We start from the raw sequence: 24,091 nt of genomic DNA, 5'->3' as shown, positions 1-24,091 counted from the left end.
TTTGCCTTTCGCGGGCAAGTGCTCTACCAACTGAGCTACCGAAGCATGACTCACACCCGCTACTCACAGCTTTACTTCTGCCAGTACCTCGTCTCCTACTTTCCAAACTTTACAGAAGCTCTCCTGCGAACCAGGTTCGCAGGAGAGCTTCTGTAAAGTTTGGAAGGTAGGAGACGAGGTACTGGCAGAAGTAAAGCTGTGAGTAGCGGGTGTGAGTCATGCTTCGGTAGCTCAGTTGGTAGAGCACTTGCCCGCGAAAGGCAAAGGTCCCGAGTTCGAGTCTCGGTCGGGCACACAGTTTTAATCTGCCATGAAGTTTCATATCAGCGCACACTCCGCTGCAGAGTGAAAATCTCATTCTGTATACATTTGCTATTTTCCATTTCATTTATGATTTTAACGGCACAAGATTCATCATAACGTCACCCTTTCGTTACAAAGTTGCAGCTCAGTTGCAAAGATTGTGAGAAGATATACATTGGAATGATTGGCAGGACATTCAACACAAGATATAAAGAACACACCAGAGCATTTAAATATGGTACAAATCATTCAACATTTGAGGATCGTGTAGAAACAAGAACATCATAGACGAAGCAATATTGAAAATGATATTCATATCATAAAAATCAGTAAAGACAGACACCTCATCCCTTTCCAAGAAAATTTCCACGTACAAAAAGCATTAAAACAAAGCAGTTGCTCAATGACCAAATAAATATTGGAAAGCAGCCTATATATATAATAATTGATGAAATTACATGAACAAGAAAAAAGCCTTTTCCATCCTTTACAACCCCCCCCCCCCCCCCCCACACACACACACACACACACACACACACACAGTTTCATTTCATTTCTTGCTCCTCACCCTCTCCTCTAACTCACACACCATCACACTGCTATATACTTATGTCCACTTATCATGGCTTCAAAAATAAATAAATAAATAAAAATCCCTCCATCACTGTTCCTTCTCTACTCTTACACAGTACATAAATACAGAAAAATATAATTAAACAGAATTACACACATACAATAATCTACTTTTTAAAAAAAGTTATAGGTCAAAGACAAATTAGTGGAAAGGCCAAAACACAAACCACAACATATACTTGAAGTACAAAAACAAACAGAACATGGTGGTGTGCATAAAAGTGTGTTGTGAAAAACATAATAAATGCATTGTGCTGCAGAACATCTAAAAATTAAACCAAAATTACCAGTGTCTAAGGCAGAAAAACAGCAGTGTGCTAGCAGATAGCATTTCCTGATGTAAGGAAGAAAACAACTGAAAATCACTGTAAGTACAAATCAATTTATTCTTAATTAACTGTTTTTCAATCTAAAAGCAAATCAAAATGTCAATAACTGAATTACAGACCACTGTTGATGCTTTACCTGCACAAAGCAAAACCAATCTGGTGAATAGAATCACACAGAACAAAAATACTCTCAAGAATTATAATGCGACTACGGACGCTAAGGTCACACAAATGAAGAATATTTTTTTTTTTACAATACCAGAACAGCAGTACAATAATGAAAACAATATGAAGCATTACCTATTGAGAGTTGCTTAAAATTTACATGCATTTTTATAAACTTTCAAATATACAGTGTCTACAGAAATGTGTTTTTCTGTAAGACACAAGTTTTCTCCAACAAAAATGTTAAATACCTCACTTTAAAAAACTGCACCTAGTTCTTTAGTGTCAGTAATACAGTTGTGTGTCCCAAATGAAGATTGTCCTGTACAGCCTAGCCACCCGTGGACAGCATATCTGCATCGACAAGAGTTCCCTTGCCTAGTATGCTGAAGGTCTCACCAATGTTCTCGCAGACCTAGTCTGGAAACAAATCTCCCATGCCATTGCTCTATACACTTCCAAAGCCTCTTATCTCTGCCAAGAACCAGCTACAAATGACTGCCCCCTTTGTCATCCAATAGCACCCTGGACTGGGACAACTAAACCACGTCCTCCATTAGGACTTTAATTACCTATCATCATTCCCTAAAATGTGCAACATCCTACCCAAGATCCTTCACACCCCTTCTAAAGTGGCATTCCAAGACCTACTCAACCTCCACAACAACCTACTCCATCTCTACACCACTCCCAATCCCAACCCCTCGCCACAGGGATCACATCTCTGTGGAGGACTCAGTCCAATCCAGCCACCCAGCACTTCCGTCGCATGATTATCCTACACCATCAAGGCTGGGCCACCTGTGAAAGCAGCATATCATACACTAGTTCTGCTGCAATCAGTGCACAGCTTTTTATATTGATTTGACTCCCAACCAATGGTCTGCCAGGATTAATAGCCACTGCAAAACTGTGGCCAAGAGCAAAGTAGATCACCCTGTGGTACAATGTGCAGCTGAACATAACTTGTCTGATTTCAATGGCTGCTTCACTACCTGAGCCATCCGAATTCCCACTGCAACTGTCCCACTTCCAATCTGTTATAGTCAAAGTGTCAAGAGGGGATTAGCAGCTATCCCTAAAATCAAAAACAAAATGTGGCATAAAAAATTGGCTAACCGCAGTAAAAAAAAAAAAAAAAAAGGAGGGAGGATCAAGAGACCCCAAACACAGCCAGTAGCAGGAGGCACCCATCCCCAGTCACCCTGCCCCTGTCCTGAAAGTAGTTTGAAACATTGTATCTGAGAATAAAAAGCACTTTCATTGAGAAAATATAGAACTAGTTCAATGTCTGTGTGTTGTCTGTTAATATTACAGACAAAGAATTCAAATGACTATGTTCAGCCTAGATAGCCAGAAGAAGAGGGCATTCCACAGAGATGTGAGCTACAGGGTGTACGGTTTCACAACCGTAACATAAGGTGGCTTATTATGTAGAACACCACTGTGTGTTAATTCGTCATGACCAATATGGAGGTGACACAGGACAGTGGATTCCTTCCAGGAAGAATGGAAACAGGAGTACCCTACAGTAGTAAGTTTGCTGGCTAGTGTGAAATTTATTAGAGGGATCAGTAGCCCACGAGATGATGATCCACATTTGAGTGAGGAGAGGTCGTATGTGTGTCTGCAAATCTGCACCAGCAAAAAGAACACACACACACACACACACACACACACACACACACACACACACACACACACACACACACACTCAGCAACAAATGATATTCCTGATCAGTGAGAGATGTGAAAGCATATCCCATCCTACCCACTGTTTTAGAGCCATCATCAGCATAAATGAGGGTAGCACCCTTATACACCTGAAAAACAGAAAGGAACATATTCTGAAGTGTCTTTGGGTCTGTCCTTGCAATAGATTGGTCCAAATTCATGCTAGATACTAATCAAGGGCATGAAGGAGGGGACTTCTAAGGTTAGGCAGAGATTTTGGCAGAGGGCCTCAAGGTGCATTCCAACGGGTAATTAGGGGAATGATGCCCCTTGTATGCAAAAAATTTGATAGGTCGGATGACTGGGAAATTGTCAAATGGTGACTGTGTAAGTGAGTATGACTAGGTACCACTGAAACTGAAGAGGGAAGATCCACATTTTGGAAAGGAGATGTCTATGAGAATAGTACATAAGGTGCCAATGGCCAGTTGAACTCCACAATGATGGACTGGGTCCAACAATTTCCAGGCTGAAGGCGTTGTCAAGCCATAAACCTAGCAACCATAGTCCAACTGGGATAAATGCAGGTCCCAGTATACAAAATCCACAACCAATAAAGTGTGGGCAAGGGTGTAGAAAGTGTTAAGCTTTCACATGCAGCTAGGCTTTGTTTGATGAATTTGTGTCAACCAAATCATGTAGTTAAAGAGGAGTTCCAAAATTTGTGACTGTACAAACATGACCAAGTGCTGCATACCCAAATAGAGTTCTGGGTCAGGATGGACCATGGGTTGATGGTGGAAATACACGACTCTCACTTTGTGGGAGATAACTGGAAATCTTGGCAAACAGTTCAAGTTGAAGCTCTCTGAATGGCACCTTGGAGCTGGCATTCAGCCAAGGCTACAGATTTCCAAAAGCAAAAGTCACTGACACACAGTGTAGGGATGACCAAAGGTCTAATTGACATCCCTCTTCCATTTCTGGGTGACACTGTTCTGGTGGACTCATTGGGAGCTGATTAATGTACCAGCCTTAGCCTCTTGGGATAAAAACTGAAACAAAAATTGATAGAGCCTCCAATGCCACAGTCATGCATGGTACGTAAAATGTGATAATGCCAAGCAGCATCATATGTCTTGTACATATCAAGAAAGACTGCAGTGTGGTGTTTGTGTTTAGAAAAAGTCTGTCATATTGCTGTTTCCATGGTCAGTTGTGGATCATTCCTCATGGAAACCACACTGAAGGGGGAACAAAAGGCCTCATGATTCAAGAACCCAAAATAATCATCAGGCAATCTCCTTTCAAACTGTTTGCAGAGCATGCTAGAGAAGCTAATCATTTGTAGCTGTCAATGAACATTGGGTTTTTGCCTGGTTTAAGAATTGGGATGATGATACTATCTCACCATTGCAAAGGGGAAAAAAAACTTCCAGCCAAATACAGTTGAAGAAACTGAATAGATGGATTCTTTGAGAAACATTCAGATGTTTGCTCATCTGATTATGAACTGAATAAAAGCCAGGGGGTTGCCCCATTTGCTGGTTCATTATGTAAGTGAATGGTTCATTATGTAACTCATTTATGAATTCAGAAGAAATCCAGGTAAGAACAGGACACAAATTTGGTTGCAAAGTGTTTGCTAAGAACTAATGCATCAGTAGATATACCATGATGAAAGAGGGGCTCAGGGTAGTTACTGATTTTAGACAGCCCAGTAGTCTATGCATTTAATTAGACCATGGAATGTTAGCAAAGAGCCTCTGGTCTGTGAAGGATGTCGCTAGAGATGTTGCAGGGCCCTTCAATGATCCTGAACAGCTGCTTCGATGTCTTGGCATCTATGTCATGGCATCAGCCAGTGAAAGAGGTGATCCGTAAAATGGGGAACAGCAATTACAGTGGTGCAATGATCACACTGTGGGAGTCTTCCACAAACTCATCAGTGCAATCTGATGGTGAGGGGCAAAGATGATGGCAGAGATAAACAACTATCACTTGGTTCTTCAAAGAGTTCAACATGATAAATGGTCCATCAGGCAATGACAAAAAAGTGATGATGACAATGTTTGGTTTGCGGGGTGCTCAACTGCAAGGTCATCAGCATCCGTACAAAGTCCTAATTTTTACACAGTCATTTTTTTTCCCCCACACAATCCAGTCTAGCCACTGTCAAAAATGATGATGACACAAACACACAATCCCTGGGCAGAGAAAATCCTCAACCTGGCCATGAATTGAACCCAGGATCCCGTGATTCAGAGGCAGCAATGCTAGCCACTAGACCACAAGCTGTGGACCAAGAAAGTGACAATCACCAGAAAGTGGTCATGGTCATAACAACTGTCATGCAGTGACATTATAGCACAGCTTCAAGATTGAGTGAAGAGAAAACAATGCTGACAGCTGAAAAAGTGCCACAGGTAGCATTCAACGGGGTAGGGGTACCATCATTGAGGAGGCACAGATTGCAATCGGAAAGAAGTTTATTAATCCAAGGGCCCCTACCAGATGAAGTGGTAGTACTTCCACACAGGAATGGTGCTACTGAAACTATAAAGTAGGAGAAAATTGGGGTGGGGGGGAGGGGGGGTTGTTGGATTAAGGTGGTCATTTCAAGGTAAGTTGTTACAGATGGTAATCACTGGGGTCATTTGCACTCAGGCTGCTATTGCTTCCAACATGGAATGGAGAGGAATCTTTTCACTGATGACATTTGTGCAAACCAATCTAATGACGCATCCAGATGCTGTCTTGGGACCAGTGTAGTTCAGGCAGAATACATGGTAATATTGAAGAGTTGAAGAATGGTCACCAGTGAAGATCACAGAAGAGGAGGAAATTTGTTGTTGTAGTTCTGGCAGTTGATACTAATAGCCATAGCAATTACATTGAATTATCACATTAATGAAGTTATGGTTAGATATGAAGGACACCAGGAGGACAAGTCATACCACACAATCACTGTCTGCCATCATTGAGAGTCATAAATTTCAATGAATGTTGAGAGTCCAATGACATGGGTGGATCTGGTCCCTCTGAGGTCACTGGAATACCCTTCTCCCAAGCTTTATTCTTTTTTTCCTCTACAACTTTTAGCTGTTTAGAGTCTTGTGAGGGCTTATAGGCTGAGGACATATGAATGGAAGAAGAGCAGGCAGTCCTGGAATCCATAACACTGTGCAACAATGAAAGTTTAAATCGATTGAAAATAGTCAATTCCTATCAATTCTAATGTGCTGATCGCGAATATCACAAATTTAGTTCTAGTTTTCATTTTACACTTTTATTATCATAAGATAATTAGATACGGATTTTTATGTTAAGTTTAAAATCAAATATTATAATGGTTTGTCAAAGTCATAATAAATAGTAACAACAGATTATATTATTATCCCTGGCGTTACTTGTGTGCAATATTTTGGATATAAACATTTTGATACCAATTTTGGTGATATTTTTGTCTCCCTCCTCTTCAACTTCAGTGACTTTGTTAATGCATGTCATAACTTCTGCACATTTGTTTCCAGATTAACGACCAGTTGTTCAAGTTTACTACTACTGAAGTGAACAAAAATGCCAAGAGTTTGTGTTAACAGTGCTGCTGGCACATTTTGTGGTGTGTGTGTGTGTGTGTGTGTGTGTGTGTGTGTGTGTGTGTGTGTGTGTGAAGTGACATATGCTTCACAAAAACAGCAAATAACTCCATTGATTAAAAAAGCTTACAGTTGCTATTTTGGGTGCAAAATAGGTGACCAGGATAAACCCTGGGCTCAACATGTGATCTGAAACACTTGTGCCAGCAACCTCAGGAATTAGATGCATGGGAAAGGATGTTCAATGCCCTTTGCAGTGCCCATGATCTGGTGTGAGCCAACTAACCACATCAGTGACTGCTATTTTTGTAAGGTTCCTCCTATCAAAAAGCAAATATCTGAGAAGAAGAAGAAGTGGACAGTGATCTATCCTAACATTCCCTCTGCCATATGTCCAGTTCTACATGGGGAGGGACTGCCAATACCTGAACCACTGACAGAGTACAAGATTGCTTCTCATGGGGATTCTGAATGTCCTGAACCATGTACATCACAAGATCCAAAGTTTCTTCCAAATATATCATCAACTGATGATCCACAAAAATTGTCCTCTCGATGGCAGATTTGTAGTGACTTGAAAGTGGTTGCACTGCTATTAGGCATGCAGTTAGGGTATACTAAATATTGTCTGTGAATAGGATAGTGGAGCTCGTGCATCTCATTACAGTATACATGAATGGCTGACCAGAAAATCTCTTCAACCAGGTATAAGGAATATTAAGAGTGAACCTCTAGTAGATCCTAAAAAGATTCTGCTCCCACCCTTGCGCATCAAGTTGGGTCTCATGAAAAACTTTGTTAAGGGAATGAACAAGGATGGTGACGCAGTTGAGTACTTAAGGCAAACATTCCCTTACTTAAGTGATGCCAAAGTAAAGGAGAGCATCTCTGTAGGCCCACAGGTTCGAGAGCTTTTTGGAGGCCATACTTTTGATGGAGTCACACAAGGTGATGAGAAGCATGCATGGGAATGTTTTAAGACAGTCTGTTTACAGTTCTTAGGGAACAAATGAGCAATAAATTACTAGGAGATTGTAGATAACATGTTGTCAGCTTATGAAAAAATTTGGTTGCAACATGTCATTGAAAATGCGTTTCTTACATAGTCATCCTGACTTCTTCCCTAAAGATTGTGATGCAATAAGTGATGAACATGGGGAGTGATTTCATCAAGATATTGCCACATTTGAGAAGAGGTATGTCAGAAAGTGGAGCCCTACTATTTTAGCAGATTACTGCTGGACTGTCATAAGGGATGTTCCCGATTATGTGTATAAATGTCAAGCCAAGCAAAAACGGTCATCATCTGAATTTATCTCTGAGCAAAATATGTAATTGTATACATTGTACATATGGACATTTAACATTTGTAATCCTTCATATACATTTGTGACCAGTTGATTTACATATTTTCTTCTGTGCTTTACGCATTTCTAGTACAAATTTTCATTCATGTAATATTATCTTCATTTTTCCTTACATTTTACTTTTGTACTCCCAGAATGGCACTGAAATTTATCAATGCATAACACACAACATAATTCAAGTAATTATTCACTTAAAATTTGTTATGCTGAATCTTGGAACATGAATGCATTTTTAGTTAGTGAGTTATTTATACAAAACTGTAGATTACTTAAAAAAACCTAGATCTAAATATTTATGAAGATGATGATTTTGTATCATTTTATGCTCAAATAAACATACCTTTTCAAAAAAAACTGGAGCTAAATATTTATGAAGATGATGATTTTGTATCATTTTATGCTCAAATAAACATACCTTTTCAAAAAAAACTGGAGCTAAATATTTATGAAGATGATGATTTTGTATCATTTTATACTCAAATAAACAAAACTAATTCAAAATCATGCAATTTACACACTTTCACTTCAGATTTGTTGTTCAGTGTAATCTGTGGCTCCTTCAGCTACTGGTTAGTGTCAGGTTTCTGATCTATGGCTTCCTGGCAAACTTTCTGGAAGGGAGTGCTGCCATTGGCCAACACCTGAGGGACATGCTGCCTTTATAGCCACATGCTTCATAAGCCACAAGCGGGGAGAGCCCATCACCACTACGGCAAAGTTTATGCGCACCACTACCAGAGGTTGATGCTGAGGGAGTAAATATACCAGGTACTGCCAGTGACCTGGCCACAGCAATAGTTAATGTCTATATCATTGAGCCTTGACATGAACAATCATATTTTTCTGATATTCAGAAAGTGGAAGACAATCTGTGACCTACATTTTTGGGTTTCACGTTTCTCAATTAGGGTCACACACTACAGGAATCAGAGAAGGTGGTGATAATTGATACAGACGGCTGGTAGAACACATGATAAATTTTCATTAAGTGGCTGACCAGTTGCCACAAATAAAGTCACATGTGAACCAGGAAGACGTGCCCAAAGCATTGACACTTAAAGCACCACTTTAGGGTTGGAAGTACAGCTTCACATTGCAACAGTCAAACATTTTGGTCTTCTTTGGGAACAAATCCCCATAATAGTGAGGATGAATGATATGGCATCTACCTTCTTGTCCGGCAGGTCTCAATGTGCACAATGCATGAAGTGGATGCCGCACTACATGAAGGATTCACGTAGTTTTTTATTAATCTGCAGCATTAAGTCCTGGTGAAAAATTAATTCCTGTACCATGTTAAGTGCTTATGGGATTTTATGGTAACAAGTACATCACCAAGTCATTTAAATGACAATAACAGTCAGAACTGGATAATATTTGCTGTCTTAATTAAGATAGAACCACTTCATAATTTACTAAGGAAAGAGAATTCACCATACATGTTTTCCATATTGTCCACAAAGAACATCAGTTTATTTGAGAGAAAACATCCTCGATTTGTACAAACCAGGAACAGAGGGGAAAAAGTGTGTTCAACTTGCTCAGTCTCATTTTCCTCTCATGACATTGCCAAGAAGGGGAAGTTCATAAGAGTCCTAATGAAGTGTACTGAATTGTGGTCTGTATGAAGAGACTGCAAGAGCCTCACAGTTATCGGCTAATAAATCTGGCCACTTCACTATGACAAATATCTGCTATGATGCTGCCTACTATGAATGAGAACTCTTCCCATGGGCACCACCCAGCCAGGGTGAAGGCCACTTGGCTTTCAGGCCAGTGCCTTGAGCCCCACTACCTGCTACCCCTAAATGGACAGCCATCTACTCCTTCACATATGCAAGATGGTGACAACTCAGTATTGTGAATCCCAAGGGCTACCACATTATATGTATCTGATGACCCCCATATGGACTGGCACCCATGCTGAGCATTGACAAACCTTCCCTGCATGGCCTGCATATTCTGTAAAATAGGTGGAACATAATGGGAAAGGCTATAATCAAAATCCTTTAAGTGAGCTAGGATGTCAAAAGATAATCTCCCCTGGGAAGTAAGCCTGAGACAAGATACATTCAGAGCATGTAACTGCTGCACAAGAAAGGAAATAGTGTTGCAACAGCATGGTGCACCAAGTTCCCCTTGCATGTATTCACAAAACAGTTATGAGCTCTCCTGTGGAGCCAAGTGGATACTTTGTTCATGGTCACACCCATATTGAGTCCTGTGTACTGGTCGTTATGAAGTTAGTACATGATGTTGGTGCTTAGCAGGTCACTGTACCTTTGATGGAGTCAGTAATGTGACATCACACTTCTAATTTGTCCTGTTGAGAAGTATCCCTGCGATGAATGCTTCATTCTCACTATCCCCTTGGCCTAAATCTCTCTTAGCCCCAGTACTCCACATGCCTTAAAAATAGCACTGTTATCCTAGTTGTTTTACAAACATACAGAACTTTTTGTAGTATGTTGCCTAGCTACAGTGTTAAAAACTGCTTCTCTCAAAAATATGGAAACATGGTCAACATTTAGAACTACCTCCTTTCCCAGTTCATAGGATAATATTCATCAAACATAACAACAACTTACAAGACAATTTAATGTTCTCTTACATTATTTATTTTAATTATACAGTAGTAATCCATGAGAGAGGCAAGAGACAGAGACACTTTTTTCCCAGATACTTCAATATTGCTTATCAGTCTGGGAGTCATACCACATAGGATTGATGGAGGAAATAGAGAAGATCATACGACAATCAGCTCATTTCATTACAGATTCACTTAATAAATGCAAGAAGCTTTACAGAGATGCTCAGCCAACTCCAGTCGCTGAGGTTGTAAGAGCATCATTCTGAGTCATGGTGTGGTTTAGTGTTAAAATTCAAAGTGTGTAGATTTCTAGAAGAGTCAACAGAGATTGCTTCCTCCTACATATATATTCATCTCATACAGACACTTATGAACAATCATTTTTCACACAAACCATTCATTACAGGGTCAGGGAAGGAGGCGGTATGACAAATTTACACTGTTATTTTAGAATACAATTACATTTACATCTGCAGCCATTTTATGGTGTGCAACACTGTCACTTCCTCCTTCCCTGATCCAGTCATGAATGGTTTGTGGGATGAACTACTGTTGGTAAGACGCCATATGAGCCTTAATATATATGCAAGAGGAAGCAATGTACTAGTTGACTCTCGTAAAAATGTATATGCTCTGAATTTTAACAGTAAACCATGCCATGATGCAGAATGCTCCTCTTGCAGTGTCAGCCATGGGAGATGGCTGAGCAACTCTGTGAAGCTTTCACATTACTAAATGAAACTGTAATGAAATGAGCTGCTCTTCTTAGGATCTTGTCTATTTTCTCTATCAGTCCTATCTGGTATGGGTCCCAGACTGACGATCAGTATTCAAGAACTGGTCAAACAAGGGTTTTGTAAGCTACCTTCTTACAGATTTGGCCTACAAAAAATTGAGGCACTTATGATTAGCCAAACAAGCTGAAGAAAAATTTCCATATAATACTAATGTCAAGGAAAATGTACTGGAGTAAAACTACAGAACTCACTTAAATTTGTGTGACATCTAAGAAATGGAAAACCATGTATACTATTGCATCATTTGGCTAAAAGTTATGAAAAGTGATGGAAGCACTATATGATGGGTGTGTTAATGTCTGGTAATCCATGAGAAACACTTATTTTAAAACATCCATCTGACATTGCATCAGAGATTACATTTTCACACTGCCATGACAGACCTGTGTCCGGACTGCCAAATACTCTCACATGTGTGTGAGTTAAGGATTCTTTGAGATCCACAAAACAACAAGATGCATTGATAACATTGTGGCAATGGATATGATTATCCATTTTTACATTCTCATGCTGAAGGTGCTCTTCTTCCCCCCCCCCCCCCCCCCCCCCCCCACCCCCAAGGTCAATCCTGTGAGGTCAAATCAGATGGAATCCAGATTCACATGTACAAAAAAGCACATACCACTGCACTATTGTCAACCCTACAGACCATAAATGTCACAGCATTTCTATTTAACATATAAATTGGCTTAAATGCTCCCAACAAGATGCTGCCCCAGATAACATTGGTGCTGTTATGTTGGTGTGGTATCCTCCACATATACTGTAAGAATAGACATTGTGACACATTTTCCAGGTTAAGCCAATCCCAGAGATGCTGGGTCACAGTTAGGCACAACAAAAGGACTGTCACAAAATGAGCTTTTGGCTAACAAGACCTTTTTTTTGCAAAAAGGCACAGACACACACAGACACACATGCGTACATTTGTGTGTGTGTGTGGGGTGGGGGGGGGGGGGGTGATTTTTTTGTTCAAGAAAGGGCCTGTTGGCCAAAAGCTCATTTTGTGACAATCTTTTTGTTGTGCCTATTTGCAATTCAACACCTCTGCTGTATGGTGAGTAGCAACTATACTATTCATAATATTGTCACATTTCATTCTGGGTTTTCCATTGTTTGATTATGCCAGGTTAAACATACTCATTGGTCAATATGTCACTAAATTTTTCTGGACTCTATTGTACTGTTGTGGAATGGAAATGCACATTACCATATATACAAGAAAATGTCTCAAAGTAGACAACATACAGTTAAAATAAATATGTGACCCGGAGACTACACAAGGTTTATAAATGTAGATGTTGATTGACATCTTTGGGTACCTAACACAATGTAATGATGCCAATACTGGAATGCTGATGTGGTCGACCTTGCTCATTCTGTGAATGTTTCCTCCCTACTGGGCTCTATTCCACAGCTGTGAAATGATACTGGGGATGAAAGTCAACTTCCAGTCCATCCATGGTAATGATGGGTGACTACTAATATCCAGTGACCTAGTCATGCATAAAATCATCCATATCACTCTGCCATGCAAATGTGCTTCCCTGCAACTATGCATTACAGCATGCCAATTGCGAACAAAATAATCTCATATTGGTATGTCATGCAGATTATGTGTTTCTTGTTGCAAGTATCTTTGTTATTGACTGAGCAAGCTGGGCACAACTTGCAATTCATTCTCATGGCTTCAATTATCCCAGTATCTTAACCTTGCTTATTAAAGTGCATCAAAGTTGTCCTGGATACCTTGCTGAACCAGCATACCACAAAAAGGATATTATATTAAACTAGTTTTGCCATAGTCTATGGGGCGTTTCCAGAATGTATCCATACATATAAAGTTTGGAAACTAATTGAAACATATAGAAAGGACTCAGTTTGTGAGGGGACTTGTCAGTCATTCCTAGATACCTTACTTAATAAGAGCATTGCATACAAATGGCAAGGTCCTACCTTGAGTTGTTCTCTCCACATGGTTTTGATTTGTTAAAAAGTTTCAAAACCATGCACATTCCACTACAGAGTGAATGATTCATTCTGAAAACAATCCATGGGCTCTAGGTAAGACATTGCTCTGAAATAACCTTCCTTCCAGGAGTGTTAGTGCAGCAAGGCATACAGGAGATGTTCCATGAAATTTGAAAGTAAAATACATATTTTACTGATAAAGAAAGGAGTAAAAGTAGCACTCACCACATATATGGGAAGTTGTTACCTGCACTACACCTTTTATTTGTAATGCACCGATGACTTTCCATTATTGTACTTAGAGGTAATACATTAATTAATTCCTCTATATTTAAGCATTAGCCTTCAGTCATCATGAGTAATTTAGAATTTTTTTTACAGTGGATTAAAAAATGCAGATACATACTACTAGTTCTTAACTAAAATATACATGATCAAATTACAAAATTCCATGGCCAAATCCTAATAAATAAAAGATAAAAAATGACAAAAGTATATAGAAAGGTGCACTGATGATGGTTCCATGACTGTAAACTACCTGTTACATGTAGAACGGCTTCTTGTTAAGACCAAAATACTAAATTCAATCTTCTAAAATTGTTTCATTGAGGTAGATCATAATATGGTCATCCCTTCAATCATTGCACGAGTGCTGAAATAACTTTCAGGTAAGTGATAATGGAACAAAAAACAAAATAAACTAAAATTATTCTACAGAGGAAAAGCAACTAGACCTGATGAATAATTGTATAATTTTATACAGATTCTGTGTAATTACTTCCTCTCCTTTATTATACCACTTTCATAGGTCACTGGAGCAGTGAGGCATTCCAAGCAACTGGGAAATGGAGGCAGGTTATTTCCATTTACAAGGTATATTATCCAAGAGAGACACACAAGAATAGGCCTGCACCATTGACGTAAATCTGTTCAAGATATGAAACACTTTCATGCAAGTGTATTGTGATCCTACTGGAGAATGGAAGTTGCCTCTGTAGGAATCCGTGTGCATTCTGCAAACAACCACCTTTTGAAACTCAGCTTGCTTTTTTACACATGAGATCCAGAGGACAACAAACAGCAACTCCCAGGTGGTGACATGGCGGATACCGTCAAGTTCTGTGGAGGGTTCACAAATGGTGATGGTGATGGTGATGGTGGTGGTGGTGGTGGTGGTGGTGGTCACAACATCACAATATTTAAGCAAAATGCTTGGTGCAGGGACTGACAGTAAGGCACTGTGCATAAATGAGCCTGAAGAGCCATTACTATTCTATTACACTATTGATCATCACTATAAACATAAACAACTGTAAAATATCTAGGAGTATCTGCACAGAATAAACTAAAATTGAACAAAAACATAAAATTAACTGTAGGAAAATTGGACACCAGATTCACCGGATGAACCTAAGGAAATGTAATTTACCCATGAAAGCAGCAGCTTATAAAATCTTTATTTACTTCGCCAGCCCAAGACCGTTATCAGGCAGGATTAATGGGAGAGAGATAGAAGAATGAAGAGCAGCATGTTTAATCTTTGATTCATTTACTAAGCACAAGATCATCATAGACAAGTATTCTAACAACAGAATACCTACAAGAGGTATAGTGTGTGATGGAAATAGTCATACAATGATAGCCACTTTTTGCCAGGTACTTCACAGGGGTTTATGATTTATGGATGTGTGTCTATGTAGATGTGATTGCAGGGATTTACTATTGAAACTGAATGTGCTTACATTGCATCCAGTATGGGGCAATTTTTGGGGGGGGGGGGGGGGGGGGGGGGGGGGGGGAATTATCGTAGTAAAAGAAAAAAAAGCCTACCCTGCACTAAATATAGCAAAACGTGGCTTGTTGAGTGGACATACGAAAGTTTTATATCACCATCATTTTTATTTCCCCTAGCAAATTTCAGTCCTTCACGGACTATACATGTGTGAAATGTATGTAAGGTGCATCACTAGTCTGTTTGTCCTGAAAAGCTCTACATGTAAGTCCTTTTCAGTCCCTGGTGTACATGACATACCTTGTTTACAGCCTTGCACAACCTATCTCCTTTTCTTCCTGAGGCAGAAGTAAACAGTTCTGACAGGTACACAGAGTTTTTCTACTTCTCAATGTGTGTGCCAGATATACTTTGAATTTTGTCTTCTTAAGTTAATTAATGATCAAATGTTCTGCTCCATGAGATTTTAAAATTTCCTCATGGTGGATTTTCCTTTTGAGATAATCAACAAATTAACAAAGTGAAAACCAAGTTCACAGCAACTTACCTTAGGATCCTTGGCAACAAAGTCTGGAATCATTGTCTTCGTGCAATTTAGCCAACTGGGCACACGAGAGGCCTCTCTGCTAATCTTTGTCACCTGGGGCCCCAGTTCATCCTGCGATTACATGAAATAATTAGAAGAAATGATTATCAGGGGAAAAGGAACAAAACATACTGTATACATCCCCACATATTTCTTTACAATTAATGCACCCCCCCTGTCAGTGGATCCCTTCTTTTATTTAAGTTACGCCATAAATTACTTTTTCCCCAATTTGATTCTGTATCTCCTCATCAGTTACTTGATCTACCCATCTGATCTTCAATATTTTCTGTAGCACCACATGCAGAAGCTTCTATTACCTTGTATGAGCTCCTTATCATTCATGTTTCATTTCTTTACAGGACTATACTCCATACAAAATCTCAAAAACAGATTTCCTAATGCAAATTTATATTCAATGCTACCAAGCTACTCTTTCTCAGAAATTCTTAACTTGCTATAGCCAATCAGCATTTTATATCCTCTATACTTCAGCTATGATCAGTTATTTTGTTGCTCAAATAGCAAAGCTCATCTACTGCTTTTAGTGTCTCATTTCCTAATCTAATTCTCTCAGCATTGTATTATTTAATAAGATTACATTCCAATACCATTGTTTCTCTTGTTTTGATGTTACAACCTCTTTTCAAGACACTACCAATTCCATTCAACTGCTCTTACCGATTCCTTTGCTGTCTCTGACAGAATTGCAGTGTTATTCACAAACCTCAAAGTTTTTATTTCTTTTCCCTGAACTTTAATATCCTTTCCAAATTTCTCTTGTCTCTCCTTTACTGCTTGCTCAGCATATAGATTGAACAACATAAGGAATAGGTTACAACCATACCTCACCTCCTCCTCAAACAGTGCTTCCTTTTCCTGTTCTTCAGTTTACAACTGCAGTTTGGTTTCTGTAGCAGTTGTAAATAATCTTTGCTTCCTGTATTTTATCCCTGCTTCCTTCAAGTTTCAAAGAGTGTATCACAATATACATAATCAAAAGCTTTCTCTTGCTCCAGAAGAGCTACGAATGTAGATTTCCCTTCTTCAGCCTACTATGTCACAGCTGATTCTCCCAAAGACCTCCATTATTCTTAGAGAATCTCACCTATTCCAGAGGCCTTGTTTTGACATAGGACTTTCACTGCTCTGACAAAATCATCTCACACAGACACATCTCCCACTTCCTCATTCATTATTTCATCCGTGAAAGCTATCAAGCATTTTCTCTCATATTCCTTTCCCCCATCACAGTCAATTGTTGCCTAATGCTCCATTTGAAACTCTCAATAACCTATGGTTCTTTCAAATTATTCAGGTCCCAATAAGTTAAATTCCCAGTTCTTCCACTTTTTACAGTTTTCATCCACAGTTCATAACCTATAAATTACCAACAGAGTCCACATCTGCTTATGAAAATGTGTTACAGTTTAAAATCTAGTTTGTAAATCTGTGCCTTGCCACTATACAATAAATCGGAAACCACCTGGCGTCGCCAAGTCTCTTCCATGCATACAATGTTCTTACCCAATTCTGGAATCAAATATTAGTAGTGACTAAAGTAGGCTGTGTGCAAAATTCTACCAAGCGGTTTCCTATTTCATTCCTCATTCCATGTTATTTTACTGTTTTTCCTTCTCTCTCTCTCTCTCTCTCTCTCTCTCTCTCTCTCTCTCTCTACTCTCTCTCTCCCCCTACTGCTTTATTTCACTCCATAACAAATTTTCATCTCCCTTAAATAACTGCAGAAATGTATAATGGTATCCACCACACAAAGCAAGTTACTGATATCAGAAGGTCAGAAGGGAACCATTTTTAGATCAGAATATAGACTTTGTAGTGGTCCGTACATATTAATACTAAAAATAGTTCACTTTTAATTGTAGCTGAATACAGATCCCCACTGGGAAATTTTGAACTGTTTGTGAGGCAGATGGATTCCTTACTCTTATATCTATCGAACACAGAAAGCAATTTGTGGTGATTTCAGTATAGATTTTCTGAAAGATTCTGATAGGAAAAATGATATAGAAATATTATTTGGATCCTAAAATTTAACCTCAGTAATAAAAATTCCAACACAGGTGGATAAAGACAGTAGGATCCTAACTGACAATGTTCTCTTTAATGAAGCTCAAAGCAAGAAAATATAAACTGTATACCTAGTATTAAAAATGCTCTTTGATTGTGATGCACAGTCAACCAGGATAAAATAACAAGATAGTGCCTTATGGTATAGACACTTCTCAGTGGAAATTAGTTATAATAATTAATGACTCCAGGATAAACATTTCTCGAAATAGTTTATAAGAGCTGATCTGGGATGAAATTTGTAACGAACCAAATGTTGAAATAAAATTTAAACTATTCCATGATAAATTCATATTATTAGTTGAAAATAGAAATCTGCAGAAGCTAAACAGAAAGGACATTAAATAGCCATGCAAAAGCCAATAGATCACTAAAGGGATTAAAGCATCATGTGAAAGGAAAAGGAAAATGAAACTTTCTTTCAATGATAAACTAAGGCCCTGCAGTAGTTGCAAACTACAAAAACTGCTCAAAATTACTAAGAAGAGTTTTATAATAAATCAATGAACATACACATTATGTCAGAAATCAGCAATTCTGACAACAGATTTAAGTCTATATGGATTATAGTAAAACAAGAGGCAGGATAACAGGCCACAGAACACAAGAACATCACTATATATTGACTTAAATGGAAGCGCTATAAAAAATCAGTCAGAGGTAGCATTCATCTTTAACAACCATTTCTTAAATGTAGTAGAAATTACAGGGGCAAACAATTCGAGGGTAAAACCGAAGCAACATGTTGAAAAAGCAATTGACATAAAATTCAATCATATGGATGTCTCATTCAATTCTCCTTCTGAAATTAAGAACGTCATATGTTCTCTCAAAAATAAAAGGTGATCTGGATTTGCTAGTATTTCCAACAGAGTACTAAAGACTTGTTTCCACATAATAAACAGTGTGTTTTCTGAAACACGTAATGCAGCACATTTTTCAAGAGAGATTGAAATATGCCCTTCTTACACCCCTTTATAAGAAAGGCAATAGCAGAGAAGTCAATAACAACTGACCCATTACACTACTGACATTTTCCAAAAGTTTTGGAAGGTGATGTATTGTAGAACAGTATCTCACCTGAACAACAATAACACCCTCAGCAAACCACAATTCGGATTTCAGAAGAGTTGCTAAGCTGAGAACACCATCTGCATCTTCTCTCACCAAATTTTACAAACGTTAAATTACAAAATAGCCCTTGTTGGTATTTTCTGTGACCTACCTAAGGCATTTGACTGTGTTCAACAATAGAAAATTTGGGATGGACTGTAACAATATCATTAAAACACACACACACACACACACACACACACACACACACACACACACACACACACACAAACACACACACACACAAACACACAAACACACAAGTCTCAGTCAGAGACTGTGCGCTCGCGTGTGCTCATGCGTGCACTCTCATGCACGCTCGCACGCACACTCATGTTATCGATCTCCAGCAAATGGCCGTAGTAAACAATGTTCTTAAAACGTATTAATGAACTATGAACGCAGTTCGACAAACCGCGAGCGGTATACCGAAGCTGGGATAGCCTCCTTTGGAAGCGAGCAGAGGTCAAGGTGAACGCAAACCAGAGCCTGGAGCCAAGGTGGCGTTTGGCTCTCGCCCACTCTAAAGGATGCAGAGAGTGGAAAATCAAGTTGCTGAAGGAGGCGACAAATTCGAACTCCATGGGGTAGCAGGGCAGATACATACAACCCGTATTGATGGTCAAGACAGTCGTCAAAAAAGGAACGATAAGACGGGTGGGTAGGCATTGACAATAGCCGACAGGCATACCGACAAAGCAGTATATCGCGCCAGTTGGTTAGTGGCAATTCACTGGCTTCAGCATGAAGACTCCTGACAGCACTAGTACAGAACGCTCCGATCGCAAGACATAACCCCCAATGTTGTATAGAGTTGAGGCGGCATGCAGGAGAGTATATAAAAGCTCCCATAATCCAGTTTTGAGCGGATGATTGACCGATACAGGCAAAGTAGGACGGTTCGATCTGCTCCCCACGACGTACCACTGAGAACACTGAGGACATTTAGGGAACGGCTACAATGGGCAGCCAGATATGACACATGTGGAAACCAGCTAAGTTTCCTATCAAATGTAAGACCTAAAAATTTTGTTGTCTCCATGAATGGGAGAGCAACAGGACCAAGATGTAACGGCGGTGGGAGAAACTATTTGTAGCGCCAGTAGTTAATACAGATCGTCTTCTCGGCAGAAAAACTGAAGCCATTGGCGACACTCCAGGAGTAAAGACAGTCAATACAACACTGAAGACAGCGCTCCAGGAAACATGTATGCTGCGCACTGCAGTAGATGGTAAAATCATCCACGAAAATGGAGCCTGATACATCAGCTGGGAGGAAATCCATTATTGGATTGATCGCTATGGCGAAGAGAGCAATGCTCAAAACTGAGTCCTGTGACACCCCATTCTCCTGGAGAAAGGCGTCTGACAGGACAGAACTCACACATACCTTGAACTGTTGATCCATTAAAAAGGAACGAACAAAAAGAGGGAGGCGACAGCGAAGGCCCTATGTATGCATGGTGTGGAGAATGCCCGACCTCTAATAGGTGTCGTAAGCCTTCTCCAAATCAAAGAACACAGCCACGGTCTGACACTTCTGCAAGAAGTTATTCATAATGAAGGTTGACAAGGTAACCACATGGCCAACAGCAGAGCGGCACCTACGAAATCCACATTGTACATTGGTAAGTAGGTGTCAAGATTCAAGCAGCTAAACCAAACGATAGTTAACCATTCGTTCCATCACCTTACAGACACAGCTGGTAAGGGAAATGGGTCGATAACTGGAATGCAAGTGCTTGTCCTTTCCCAGCTTAGAAATCGGGACAACAATAGATTCGCACCAGCATGTAGAAACATGACCCTCAATCCAGATGCGATTATAAGTACGAAGAAGAAAACCTTTACCCGCAGGAGAAAGGTTCTTCAGCATCTAAATATGAATAGAATCAGGCCCTGGAGCGGATGACCGTCACTGGGCAAGTGCATTTTCGAGTTCCCGCATGGTGAATGAGGCATTGTAACTTTCACGATTCAAGGAGCGGTCGTTAGGTGGCCTTGCCTCCTCTGCCTGTTTTCAGGGGAGGAAGGCAGGGTGGTAATGAGCAGAGCTTGAAACAGGTGCGAAAAATTGGCCAAAAGCATTGGAGACATCCTCAGGGGCCACAAGGACATCATTCGTTACCGTCAAGCCAGAAACTGGCGAGTGGACCTTAGTGTCAGATAGCCGGCGCAGGCTACCCCAGACAACAGAAGAAGGAGTAAAACTGTTGAAGGTGCTTGTGAAAGCAGCCCAGCTGGCCTTCTTGCTTCCTTTAATAACACGACGACACTGTGCACGTAATTGTTTATAATTGATACAATTCACCATCGTAGGGTGGCGTTTAAAGGTGCGTAAAGCATGTCGACGAGCACGTAAAGCATCTACATGCTGCGGTCCATGAGGGGACCAGTACGGAACGTGGAGAAGAAGTAGTATGAGGGATGGAATATTCAGCAGCAGTGAGAATGACTTCCATGAGGTGTGTGACCCGACTATTGCAGCTTGCGAAGATTTGATCCTGAAAGGTCACCCTGGAAGAGAAGCGCCTACAGTCTGCTTTGAAGATGTTCCAAGTAGTTGAGCATGGAGATGGGGTATGATGCAGGAGATGGATAATACAAGGGAAGTGGTCGCTCGAATACGTATCAGAAAGAGCATACCACTCAAACCGATGTGCAAGTTGGGTAGTACATATAGAGACGTCTAAATGGGAATAGGTGTGAGATGTGTCCAAAAGAAAAGTAGGGGCACCAGTATTGAGGCAGACAAGATTGAGGTGGTTGAAAAGGTCTGCTAACAGGGAGCCTCTAGGGCAGGATGCTGGAGAGCCCCAAAGGGGATGGTGGGCATTGAAGTCTCCAGTCAACAAAAATGGTGCAGGTAGCTGAGCAATAATTTGCATCATGACAACAATGGAGAGTAAACAGTACAAATGGAAAATGTGAAAGTGGGGAGAGTAATTTGGATGGAAACTGCCTGCAGATTGGTGTGCAATGTGATGGGATCGTACTAGATATCATCCCGGACCAGCAACATAACCCCTCCATGAGCTGGAATACCTGCCATAGGGGTTAGGTCAAAACGCACAGAGGCATAGTGTGCCAAGTCAATTCGATCACATGGGCATAGCTTCATTTCCTGGAGAGCTACGACGAGTGAACAGTGCAAGTGTAGCAGCAACTTTAAGTCCTCTCGGTTGGAGCAAATGCCGCAATGAAGAAGTGCCATTGTGAGAATAAAAAGAAAAAGGAGAAGCAAGAAGGGGTCACCTCGAAGGCCGCTGAGGGCCTGGCTTCAAGCGAGCATTGGTGCCGCTATCAATAGGCAGAGAGTCATCGTCCGTTTCTTCAATAGGTTTGTTGGCCACCATGTGAAGATGGTCGGGAGGGGGAGCTTCCTCCACTGGTGAACAGTCAGATGTTCGGCTACTAACGGTGCGGCCAGGCGAAATGGATGACGGCCTGGGGCGGCAACTGCTGTGTGGCGCAGGAGAAGAAACGTGCCATGGCGGAGAGGGAGTACTTTTTTCCCTATGAGCCTTCTTGGAAAGTCGTTTAGTCAAAGTACTGGTCAATGGCTGGGAGTTCAGGACACGTAAGAAGTCTTCACTGGATGGTTCCTTCTTAAAGGCCTGTGCATCTGACTTCTGGGTCTTACTCTTGGCAGAAGCTAATTAAGTTGCTTGTGTCTTAGGGGTGACGGGAGAAGAGGAGATGTTGACCGGGCAATCTTAGCTCTGGCCGAATGGACGACCATAGTGCTAAAGGTCAGATCGCATGTCTGCGTCGATACCTCCCTGGTAGGCCAAGGAGAGGTGAGGACGGTACTATATTTCCCCACTGGGAGCAGTGTGGGCTTCCTACTAGCAAAAAGCTTGCGAGCAGCTGAGGTGGACACTTTCTCTTTGACCAGAATTTCTTGTATACAGCTTTCATCCTTGTAGATGGGACAGTCGCGAGAGGACGCTGCATGGTCACCCTGACAGTTCACCCAACAAGGAGATGGAGGCGGACAGCCACCCTCATGGACGTCCCTGCCACAAGCGACGCATTTAGCCCCATTAGAACAAGACTGGCAGGAATGGTTAAAACGCTGACACTGGTAGCAGCGAGTAGGTGTCGGGACATAGGGGCGAACAGAAATAACCTCATAGCCTGCTTTGATGCGCGACAGCAGCTGAACACTATCAAAGGTCAAGAAAAGTGTCCGGGTCGGTAAAAGGTCATTGTCAACCTTTTTCATGGCTCTATGGACAGCCGTCATGTCCTGCTCAGCGAGGAAAGACTGAATCTCCTTGTCTGTCAATCCGTCGAGCCTCCACCCGGACAGGGGACGTGTACAGGAGTGTGGCCCGAAGATGGTTTTGTGCCTGAAAGGTGCTCTCAGTTTCCAACAACAAGGTACCGTTACACATCCTGGTACAAGACTTGACAGGTCCGGCTATGGCATCTACGCCCTTCTGAGTAACGAAAGGGTTGACACATGAAAAATCCCTTCTGTCCTCGGACCTATAAACTACGAGGAACTTTGGGGCAGGCGGTAGTACTTTTGTCACTGGTGACTGGCCAAGTTTCCGTTTTTGGGCAGAAGTCGAGAGAGAAGAAGAAGAGAAGTCCATTGCAGATGAATCTCCTGTGATTGCCAGTGTCTCCAATGGCACGCTCCTTCCTTGTGGGGACCCTCTCAGAGGGCGCTCCCGCCTTAGGTGAATGTTTACACCTCAGGTCACACCTCCCGAGAAATGGACGGAGGGACCACTTTACCAGGGGGTATGTGCGTGTCTTACTTGTCTACTCAGGGAGGGGAATTACGCGTTTCCCCGTGACCAGCTACACTTGTGAACGTGTGGGTCGGCCTTCAGGCACGCACAGGGAGGAAAGAAGAATAGTAAAAAAATTGAGAGAGGGAGAGAAAGAATAGGCTGTCTCAAACGCCATGGTGGAGACCATAGGGTGGCAAACTACCCCCTTGAGGGGAAGGGACTCCTTTTAGTTGCCTCTTACGACAGGCAGGAATACGTCGGGCCTATTCTTACTCTGGACTCGCAGGGGGGATTTTCTGATTATTTTGGTACAAGGGACTCCATCTTTAATGGGTTATTATACAGTAATAAAGTAATTACTGTGATTTATTCTGTTTGTTACCCCAATTGCCT

General features: G+C 40.9%; 1 protein-coding gene across 8 annotated transcripts in view; it reads right to left on the bottom strand.

Annotated features, from left to right (window-relative positions):
• The window catches only part of LOC126175652 (DNA ligase 3), a 644,184-nt gene that overhangs the window by 206,721 nt on the left and 413,372 nt on the right, over positions 1-24,091 (bottom strand). For all 8 annotated transcript variants that reach the window (XM_049922552.1, XM_049922551.1, XM_049922546.1 and 5 more), the window contains one exon: positions 15,708-15,818. In XM_049922552.1, coding sequence (XP_049778509.1) covers positions 15,708-15,818 — 111 coding nt within the window. The remainder of the gene's footprint in view (positions 1-15,707; positions 15,819-24,091) is intronic.

This window comes from Schistocerca cancellata, chromosome 3 (assembly GCF_023864275.1).
Source record: "Schistocerca cancellata isolate TAMUIC-IGC-003103 chromosome 3, iqSchCanc2.1, whole genome shotgun sequence".
In the NCBI taxonomy this organism is placed as follows: Eukaryota; Metazoa; Arthropoda; class Insecta; order Orthoptera; family Acrididae; genus Schistocerca; species Schistocerca cancellata.
The sequence above is the reverse complement of the archived record's forward strand: the minus strand, read 5'-3'. Positions and strand labels throughout refer to the sequence as shown.